This window comes from Anastrepha ludens, chromosome 4 (genome assembly GCF_028408465.1).
Source record: "Anastrepha ludens isolate Willacy chromosome 4, idAnaLude1.1, whole genome shotgun sequence".
NCBI lineage: Eukaryota > Metazoa > Arthropoda > Insecta > Diptera > Tephritidae > Anastrepha > Anastrepha ludens.
Window position 1 is genome coordinate 63520466 of NC_071500.1, and position 11616 is coordinate 63532081.

At 36.6% G+C, this 11616-nt stretch overlaps 1 protein-coding gene across 1 annotated transcript in view; it reads right to left on the reverse strand.

Annotated features, from left to right (window-relative positions):
- Nucleotides 1-8851, reverse strand: part of LOC128859585 (band 7 protein AGAP004871) — a 111072-nt gene extending 102221 nt beyond the window's left edge. The window contains exon 1 of the mRNA XM_054096520.1: nucleotides 8165-8851. Coding sequence (XP_053952495.1) covers nucleotides 8165-8183 — 19 coding nt within the window. The 5' untranslated portion in view covers nucleotides 8184-8851. The remainder of the gene's footprint in view (nucleotides 1-8164) is intronic.
- Between the last annotated feature and the right edge of the window lie 2765 nt (nucleotides 8852-11616).

Below are 11616 nucleotides of genomic sequence, written 5' to 3' on the forward strand. Positions count from 1 at the left end.
TATTATTAATCTCAGCACTGACTTAGATCACCTCAGCAAGTGGGCTTGTGACAATGGGTTACTTTTAAATGCAAGTAAATCTAAGACTTTCGAACTCAAAGACTACGGTGAAGTAAAATTGAACAACACTGTTATAAAATCTGTTGATACTGTCAGAAGTCTAGGAATAATTTTCAATAGAACTCTATGGTGGAATAGCCACATTTACACTGCAACAGGCAAGGTCTTCAATCCACTTTACTCCAATGAAAATATGACTGATTTCAGTTGAAACATTTCTGTTACCACCCTTTTTGTATGGATGTGAATTCTATGCCAAATGTGATAGTCTGAGCCGTAGTAATATCCTCTACAACAAAATCGCCAGATATGTTTATTGAGTAAAACGACGTAATCACGTATCAGTTTTTACATTAAAAATATTTTGTATAAAGTTTGCCGAACAAATTCAATTCACTAGATCGTCCCGATCCCCCAAAAGATTAAAACCATTCGAAGTACATTGCGCTTTAACAATGAACTCATTCATTACTTTACCCGAAAAATTGCTAATATGCACGTAAATGCACATGTTTTTCTAATGCTTCCTTGTTCTTTTCCTCCTAAATCCCCTTTTTACAGCCTACTATTTCCCCTTGCCAAATTGTTTTCCCTAAAACACCTCTGTTTTTAATCTTATTTTTAATACTTTAGAATTAGACTCAAACGCTGAAAAATAACATATGGTTGTCTGTTTGATTAATAAATAAAAAAAACTGTATTGCATTAACAGCAACTAAACTTTATTTTGTCAAATCATCTTTTCTTCCTTTTTAGGATACCGTCTATAATCAAGGCCTTTTTTCATCTGCTAATTATTTTAATGAAATTCGCAGATTTAATGAAATAGTAATTAAAATCGTATGCTAATAATAGAGTGCTTGAAATTTTGAGTGGGACTGTGGCATCACGCTCAAATTATTTTATAAAATCATTTAGCTGAGCACACTACAATGAAATTCAAATTTTTAATTAAATAAAAATTTGATCTTTATAAAGTTTTCTGACGTGGAAGCCTTAACATACATACATATATTCACTTTGGCCTAATTTCCATTATGAAAATGTGTGCATTTTCTCATTATCATAATAATACAAACAAAAAAGTACATGAACATAACAAAGAATCAACGTATGCAGAAAGTCAAGTGGTAGGTGCATAATAAATAAGTGGTGCACTTAAATTTAACAGCAGAGAATAGCAGCTGTGTTTAACATAGACATATGGCTACGTATAGCCCCGCAGAAAGTCGGACTGCCTCCGGATTTGGCAGAGTTCGCCTGATATTCATTGACGCCAACGCAGAAATTTTAAAGACATCGTAGCACCACATCATTGTAGCGATGTTTAGGGCGAGATCCATTTATGTATGCAACTGATTTGAGTCGATTTGTTTCCTTTTTTAATCACCCCTTTATTTTGAAATATTGAAAACTTGCGTCCAAAGTGAGTCCTCAAGTGTTTGTTTCAACGTACCCAAGTGTAGTGCTCAATTGAGAATAGTGCAGTGCTGCCCGTAGTGAGCTCATTAACGCGAGAACATAAACTCATCGTAGACCTTAGCAACTCAATATTAGCTGTAGTGCAGAGAATTAAGAGCACAGCCTATTCACTTATAAGTTTTAATAAGCTTAGAAGATTAAAAGAATTTGCATCAGCCCAATTATCGATGTGCATATCCAAGCCAATAAGGATAATATTTTGTTCAGCATGAGGCTCGGAAAATTTACGTGAAAGCGCAGAGAAACCAAGGCAGCTTGAACAAGTGATTTTTTGAATGGACGTAGACGAGCTCAGATTTAATCGAAGAGTGCAACGCTTCACCCATAGAAGCCTAGAGTTGACACGGTAAGACTCTTATGTGAGATATCGTTGTTGGATATCGGAGGTTGGTTTTGTTTGCTCAGTAGTTAAACGACCCACTCTATTAAGATGAATATCGCGTTAGCCATTCATAAGATAGAAATCATCAACATGGGAGAGAGGGCGTGGGCTACAGTAAGATCAGTCAATGCCGCTATTTGAATGAAGTTGTGTTTCAAACAAACGAACAGCGATCAGTTGCAAAGAAAACAATCCAAAAACATATCGCTAATATACTTGAATATAATTACGATGTATCAAAAGACAAAAAAAGGCGAAAGGAAATATTTAGCTTTCGAGCAGAACATTGTATTAACAACACCAAAGCATTGGTGCTATGACTATGAGGTATGAATAATTACACAATAAATTTTCTAAGTGATTTAGCAAAGCTGGTAAAGCCATAAGTACACTTTCTCATTCTGATGAGCGTAGCATAATTTCCCATCATAATTAACACCTCGGATATTAGAGCTCCTCAAGCACTAGAACGGGATGCGTTTTGAGTAATTCCGCATTGTATTGAGTTATAAAGTAATGCAAAAAATTACTTATTTCCTTGAAATATTGAATTTTGTGATTTTTCGAGAAGAAATTTTATTTGTATCTAACATAGCGAAAAGGCAGTTAGTTATAGAGGTAGTTATATATTTCAAACTGATCCTGCAATGAAAAATATTTCCTCGATTAAAGATCCTTGAAATATGCACTCATGAAGCCAAAAGAAAATACTAAATTTTTCCATGTATGTATATGTTTATGTTGGTATTAGGATTTTTCCAAAATTAAAGGAGTCTTAGCTCCCTATAGGAATTGCAAGGTGAAGAAAAAAGTAAGAGCGATCGCTTATTGAGATTTGTTCGAAGAGTGCGGTCAGTTTGTGATAAGTATTGAAGTGTATATGTATGTCATTGATTATGATCAAAATTGTTAAGCCGTAGATTATGCTATGTTATATTATGTTATGTTATGTATACTGCATACTAATCCACATTTTTGAGCACACTGAGTTGTAGTGATTCGATATTTGCACTTTAAACAATATTTCTCTAATTCGAAAAATATTTGACTCCAAAATTGTATAAAAGCGCGGTATTGAATGCCAAAGTAAATTCGAGCGCTATATATAAACACAAAAGCCCCCTGAACACACTATTTTGCACCAGTATGCTTGCATACTCTCAAGAAGTGGTCTAGAACTAGTTCCATAGCTAAGCAGATGAAACTTCTGCCTACATTACGGCACTCATACATGCACATGAGCAGCACATGCTTACATAACTTGTGTATGGTTAAGATTTTATAGCACTCCGCCGTCCTCGCCGCTCACCATACGCTGTTTCCCGCTTCGAAAATTACAATGCTTTCTTTTTGTGTGCAGCGAGTTGTTCAATGGAATAGCGACGAGTGCATCCTCATAGGAAGGATAATAGCAAAAATGAATAAAATTTGTGTACAATTTTCATTGTTGTACACGACCATCTTATTTCCTTTTGTTGTGAATTATGCATCTGATTGTTGTTGGTCGAACGGCGGAAAGAAAGGAAATGCAACTGGTTTGGTTGACTGCAAAAGGTTCATAACCCCACGAAATAACTATGTATCATATGTTGAAGTGGTAACGGACTGAATGTTTTGGACTAACTACAGCGATTTAGTTAGTAGTTTAGCCTTAAGCATAAATATTTACTTATATATCCATGCCCAAGAGTATATAAGAGGATGATGGGCAGGAAATGAAATTGAAGGTAGGCAAAGTATTATTTTTTATCCCTTAACAGTTAAAGTTATTTAATGAGTTAATTTAAAATTATAATTATGCCGTTATTTCCTACGTTTCGGAAGGGAAAAAATAGCCACAAAAAAGGAAGAAAAAGGCAAACTTCGATCAAGTTGGAAAAATTGTAAAGCGGAGTCCCTAGGTACTAAAACCGCAGCTATACTCACTTCTCAAAAATTTAACAGTAAGATTCCTTTCTTTAAAAGTATTTAAATTCGAAAGAAAATGAAAAACTGTAAGATTTAAATGCAACGGTAAAAAACGCTTGATTGCGTATACGCAGTGTAGGCCGAATACCCCGAGCAGACTGTGAGAGTTTGAAGTTAAATTTAGTTCTTTGTCGTATTTTCGAAACCAAAAATCAATTGATAATCACTCTTCTGATAATACCTAATGATGAAGGGCGCTAGTAACTATTCAGCTCTAAAACATTTTAGAAAGCCTAGTTTGAAGCCCTCTGATTTCAAAAGAGCGCTGAGAAGGCAAGATTTAGAAATACATTTAGCATTCATTCTGCCAAATTATCTCAAAAAACCATTTTCCAAAAAGTGGTCTTGTTGTGCTTATGCGTGAATTTCATCCTTTCGCAATGAAATAAATGTACTTCATTATGAGCAAAAAGCGAAACTCTGAATTCAGGCTGTATCCGATTTTAAACACGCGAACAGAGATGAGCAAAATGATATAGAACTTTTTAAAGTTATTTTCACCACTACCACTAAGTATTTTATATGGCATCCCTTTTACGAGATTGATAACAGCAAAATAGAGCAAATCCAGGAAAGTGTTTTAAAATTATCCATAAGAAATTGCACACTTTCAGCAATATGGTTACTACGAGATAAGAAAAAGGATACACTGCATTCTTTTCATGGTGTCCCTCTCGAGATTTAAGGAAAAACACCTTTTTCGTAATTTATGTGCGTAGAATCAATTATGACGGCAATGAGCTTATTCAGAAGTGTTTGTTTCTCTACAACTGTGACTGCCGTAGCCGAAGTCGGTAGTCAGTAGTGCTCAGGTTCGAAACCTCGCCCATGAAATACCAAGTGATAGAAACAATGTTTTCTAATAGCGTTCACCACTCGGCAGGCAATGGCAAACCTCTGACTGTATTTCTGCCATGAAAAAGCCCCTTGTAAAAAGTCAACTGCCGTTCGCAGGCGGGTTAAAGTTCAGTTTATTTACCGAAAATATCACGCATAAAACGAGTTCTAATATAACCTCTGTTCTCACACATCTGTAGTAGGATTTAGTTTTTTGTGTGGTAGATTTATATCTCTACTTACCGTTCCCGAAAACAGCTAAACGGAAAGGACGTTGAAAAATGCAGTTGGTGGGTTAATTTTAAGCAGACAAATTTATGGGAGGTCGTTGAAGGTGGAAAACTCATACTAGTTCAGACAAGCGTTTAGTAATGTTTAATTCATACTAATATTACTACACAGCATAAACCTATTAAATTTTATAGATACCCCGAAAACTATTAATGAACTAGCCTCGGCTAATTAAGTGAAAATGGATAAATCAGAGTAATATTAATAAAATCAAAGAACAAAGCAGAAATAATTTCAAAGCCGGAAGAGTCTTCTCCATCTAATTCAGTGTCAAAACAGTGGGTTGGCGTTTTTATAAAAATAGTCGCACGAGTATTTTTGACTCAGCATGTGCATGAGTCCCGCTGAGGTTACAACTACGGAAACAATCGAAACCGACATCATACAATAGTAAAAGGAGACATAAGATCGAGAGTGAATGGATAACTTGGACTGCAAAGATGAAAACTCAGTACATAATATTAGTGCGCAACTAAATTACCGCTGTTTGTCAATAGATACCACCAGCAGTGTGTGTTAGTTGATTCTAATATAACCTAATCGTCATAAACCAAGCTTAGATATGTACTAAACAAATTGTTTCGACACATAAGGGATTTTGTTTTGGTGTCATATACTTTTGGTTTTTTGAAAATGTCAGATTTTGTGCCGAATAGTCGTGATTTGCGGGAAGTGTTGATTTTCCTCTTTCATTCGAAAAAAACGGCGACCGAAGTGCATCGAAAGCCACAAAAAGTTTATGGAGATGCTGCTTTAACTGAAATAACTTGCCGAGATTGGTTCCGTCTCTTCAAAGACGGTGATGTTAATGTTGACGACCGTCCGCATGAAGCAAGGGCAAAAACCTTCGAAGACGCTGAATTGGAGGCATTGCTCAATGAGGATCCGTGTCAAACGCAAGAAGAGCATGCTTCAGTATAAGAAGTTACCTGCCAGTCCATTTCCAAGTGATTGCATGCTTTGGGAATGATTCAGAAACAGGGGACTTGGGTTCCTTATGAGTTAAAACCAAGGGATGTTGAACGTCGGTTTTTCGCCTGTGAACAACTGCTCGAGCGTCAAAAAAGGAAGAATTTTCTTCATCGCATCGTGACGGGTGATGAAAAATGATTTCATTACAGCAATCCAAAGAAAAGAAAGTCATTGGGACCGCCCGGTTGCCCGTCAAGCTTCTACGTCGTCGCCGCGGCCGAATATTCGCGCTGCGAAGGTTATGCTATGTATTTGGTGGGACCATGTTGGTGTTATTTGCTATGAACTGTTAAAACAAAGCAAAGCCATCATTGTGGATCGATATCGACTTCAATTGATGCGATTGAGCCGAGCACTGCGCGAAAAGCGGCGCAATACGCGGAGAGCAAAAAAGGATTCTACAGCATGACAACACTCGGCCTCACCTTTCCAAACCCATTAAAACCTACCTGGAAACACTGAAATGGAAAATCATACCCCACCCGCCATATTCTCCAAATATCGTTTTACCGCGACGGTATACGAGATCTACCAGAAAGATGAGAAAAAGTAGTAGCCAGATATGGGCAATACCTTCAATGATTCACTTGTAACCATTTTTTCCGAATAAAGCCGTGAGAACTTAGTAACGCACTTGTGCATGAAATCTATATATATATACATATATATGATATATGAATATTCATGCACTTTGACGGTTTTTTCCCTCGAAAATCTTTCAGAATTTATATATATGTATATATATATATAATTGGTGCGTACACCCTTTTTGGGTGTTTGGCCGAGCTCCTCCTCCTATTTGTGGTGTGCGTCTTGATGTTGTTCCACAAATGGAGGGACCTACAGTTTTTTCAAGCCGACTCCGAACGGCAGATATTTTTATGACGCTATTAGAAAAATGTTTTTATTAATTTTGGTTTCACCGAGATTCGAACCAACGTTCTCTCTGTGAATTTCGAATGAAATCTAATTACAATAAAAAGTTGCACGCATATATAATACATTTTTTTATTTAACTCGCCACTTAGCCCTTAAACGCAAACAAATGTATTTTGTTCTATTTAGAGGTATATATATGGGTATATATATCTTTTAGGGAGAAATTTTCTTAAATACCAGGTGACCAGAAGGCTCATGAGTTTTTAATGCAGCAATTTTATATCGCAAAATTGTTCCCATCTGGTTTTAAAACTTCTATTTGAAGCTTGCAAATGATATTTTAGAAAAAATCTCACAAAACTTTCCTACCACTTTTTCAATCTCTTGTCAAATTTTGCACTGCTGATCTTGCACATAATTGTCTTTGGCGAAAAAAAGTTAATGTGACTTGACAACCTCTGGGTTGTATTTAAGGGTACAATCGAAGATAAAAAATCAAGCAAGTCGCTCAAACGCTCTTTATAGTTGAACCTTTTTGGAACTCGCATATACACATAAATAACTGCATCAGCCACAGCCTCGCTCAACTTCGAGTTTCTAAACTCTCAATACGAAATGAGGTCTTTTTGTTTTTGTTAGTCGATGTACCGATGCATTGACTTTTAGAAAATGATTTATAAATGTTCCCCATGCTATCCAGGCTAGGATTATTACAGGACGTATCAGCAGTTTTAAAAACCGCATACAATTTCTTGTAACAAATGTCATCTGTGAGCCAGTAGAAAATGGCTCGATTTTGTATAGTATTTTATGTATGCTTGAAAAAACCAAAGCATGTACAAATAGACATATATTGCTCACATATTTATATTCATTATGGTGGCATTCTTATAAGAGACAACAATTATATGCACTTATAGGGCACAATGTGGCATGCAACATCTGTGCACATCCCACGCTCCACTTTTACATACTTATACATAATTAACAGCTGTATATTCCGCAACTAAATAAGAAATTACAAAAAATGTGTAGGTACAAAACCGTAAGTTCAAACTATTAGACTTTTACAGTTTAATTTCTAAGCTACATGCACGCGCGTACTCAGGCATTCATACGCATACACGCACACGCACGCATGTAAGCATGTGTGGTGGTATGAGAATGAGCAACTGTACTTCTAGCTATGTATATATTTACATATAATCATAATGAAGGGTCTGCAGTTGACCAGCACATGCTATTGGTATGTATGTATGTATGTACAAGTCCACCTGACTAGTAGCCACTCACCTTTTTTGCTGTCTGGCATTGTGCTTTATACCTTCACTTTAATTTGTACTCGCTCGTACTTGTTGCTGGTTTGGACGTTTTACTGCTTGGCAATTTGCCACTTTTCAAGAAACACACAGCCTATTGAGCAATAATTTATGGCATTAAAGGATCACAGCTATGTATGTGAAATTATGCTGAGCGGGCACTCAGTAGTGAGGTTTGTGAGTATCCAATGGAATATTGTCACTATTAGGAAGGTAATTTTTGTTGACGGTACTTGGTTGGCAAAACTGTTTTTTGTTTTTATTGACGGTACTAAACTAATCGTACCCTAAGTTACAATTCATTTTAATTAAAATTTAAAAATTAAAATTACAATTTCTGTTACTTATTTTCTGTTATCTTGTGTTTAGCGATTTCCGCTGATAATTTAAATGGCAGCATTCATCGCTTTCAATATTAAGTAATTCAGAATTGAAACTTTTGAACATTTAATTCCACTTCTTAATTTAAATTTTTTGTTTCACTTTAAACTTTCCCTTTGCAACCTACAGAACACAACGCTTCTTCACTACCCCACCAATTCCTTTTGTACTATTTATAATTGCATTTTCTTGTCACCCGCCTTTCGTACAATTCGTTTTACTCTCGGCAACAGTGCGACTGCAACTGAAACAGCGTCCTGTTACAGTTATCCTGCTGGCCGTTTATAGTGACCGTCCTACTAAACAACAAAACACCGAAGAAAATAACACAACATCAGCACAAGGGAGTGCAGCACAGGCGAGTGTGGCACGCAGTCACTACAGTTACTGTCGCTTGCTAACACTGCTCCACCACAGAAAAGAGCGTGTTCTGTTAGTTAGCCACAGGCTTTTATTTAACAACCAGCTTCTGTTAGCACCTCTATTCATTCACAGCATACGCGGATGCCACTATCGTTCGTATGTGAAGTTATTGTCACCTATACGCTCGCCAACCAACTGAGCTCATTACGCGTAGCGCATTTTACTTTTATACGGGATAAATAAAGTAACTGCTAGTTCCGCTGAGTTTGATACTCGTGGACTATTGCAAAAGCGAAAATCTGAGTTCGTTTTTTCTCTAGCAATGATTGCCCGAACGACACAGGACGGTAGTCACTAGTAACCGGGTTGCTCAAGTCGACGTCAGCATCGATATAATCACGTTGCCGTTTCGACGTCATCAGTGACGACTTTTAAACAGTGTTGCCTATATGTGCTCATTTGTACTGGTGAGAAGTTATTCATTCATCTACAATAAAAGCAGCTACAGCATCTCAGTGACCTACTGTTAGTCTTCTGTTAGCGTAACAGAATGAGGTAAATAGGATAAAAGCTTTAGTAGTCAGTGAGCTAAGAAAACTCTTAGCGATATGCATGTATGTATTCGCATATGCGGTATAGATGTATGAATATATGTATGTATGTGTATGTTAAATAACTAAAAAGATGCTCCTCTCTCTGTGAAGCTTTTGCATTCTTGAAAGGAAGCTAAAGTGACCAGAATTATGTTTTTATATTTGCATATTTTTTTAAAGCAGCCAATAAAATAACAAAATATTAATATATGTACGTTTATATATACAAGTATACACCATTTTTGAGTGTATATACAACCTTCTTGGCCCTTTTCGCCGAGGTCCTCCTCCTATTTGTGGTGCGCGCCTCGATTTTGGTCCACTGTGGATCCTACAGTTAAGAAGAGTACAAACGGCAAATGGTTTTTTATGAGCAGATTTTAAGGCTGTATCTATCGTAGCTGCGGGATTTCCATTTCCTTTACTATTACATATGGGTGATCACTACATAATGTGTGATATTTGCAGAGTCTTACCGACCCTTTCGCTCAAATAATCCAAGGGGCGCCTCCCTCGGTGGTGCTCATGCTCGCCAATGCTTCTTAGCTATGCATTTGGACGAACGTGATGATTAACTTAAAATGTGTGATTTTTGTTTATCCAGAGAGAACGTAATCTTGATCAGTTCGAAGTAGGATTTTCAAGAAAAATTAGCTCTCTAGAAACTTCAAGGCTTTTCTTATTATCAAGCAGTCCTGCACCACTTCAAAGTCAACCGTGTTATGCTTACGAGATTTTGGTGACTGTTTGTTTGGTGGCTGGAAATAGTCCAACTTGTCCTCGTTCACCTACAGACCCATTCGCTGCAGTTCTATAGCAGCACAAATAACAACAATATGCATAGATCGAGAAAATTCGCTGAAAACCATCGGCTACTTTGAAAGATGGTTTGCACCACAATAATGAAATGTGTGAGAGTTTTTACCAAGAGACTCAGCGAATATAGGCGAAAAATTGCCATACTTACCTAATTTGATATTTCAGCCTTTTTCTGTTTGACCTTAACTTAAACTTGAATGAAATCTTTCAATCTTTCGTAAACAAAAGTACACATGTGCTGGTCGATAAATTAGGAAAAGAATTAGCGATAGCCATGGCTCTGTTAACAAGGCATATTCTTAGCGGCATCAGGAGATATACGAAAAGGCTGAGAGTCCTTCCCAGCAATGATTTTCCCAGTAGTCAAAATGAAGAAGCTTCAGAAACCGTGTAATACTTATTTTGCGACTATCGCATATTCTAGAGGAGGTGTGCGAAATACATGGATTAGAACTTTTCGAAAGCCCAAGTTATACAGACCGTAAGTTCAAATTCATTCGGTATAAGAAAGAGCCAATCACCGTCTTGGATGTGCTGGTTTCAGTGTATTGGCAACCACTTTAACCTGAGCTAAACTAAACTATGGTTAGGGTTGCATAACCTGGTGCAAATTTAATCGAAGATTTATAATTTTTCATATAGCGTCATATGTCAATCATATTTGGCACTTGTGAACTAGACGGCTGTAGTATACAAACAAAAGGGAGTGCGTAAAGGTTAAAATAAAGACTAAAAATATTTTTTTATTTAGTAATAAAGTTTGAATAATAAAATAAAAAACAATTGATTAATTTTGGGTCACCTTGCGTATAAAACTGAAGATCAATATTTATTAGACGCAATGCTGAAACTAGCACTAATGCATACAAAATGTAGAATAGTAAAATGTTATACTGATTTTAGTCATCTCAGGAAATAAATTTGTTTTTCTATTTATTATATATATATATAATTGGCGCGTACACCTTTGGGTGTTTGGCCGAGCTCCTTCTCCTATTTGTGGTGTGCGTCTTGATGTTATTCCTCAAATGGAAGCACCTACAGTTTCAAGCCGCCTCCGAACGGCAATATTTTTATGTGGAGCTTTTTCATGGCAGAAATACACTCTGAGGTTTGCCATTGCCTGCTGAAGGGCGACCGCTATTAGAAAAATGTTTTTCTTAAGTTTGGTGTTTCACCGAGATTCGAACCTACGTTCTCTCTGTGAATTCCGAATGGTAGTCACTCACCAACCCATTCGGCATTATTATTTATTATTCCTTATAAAATT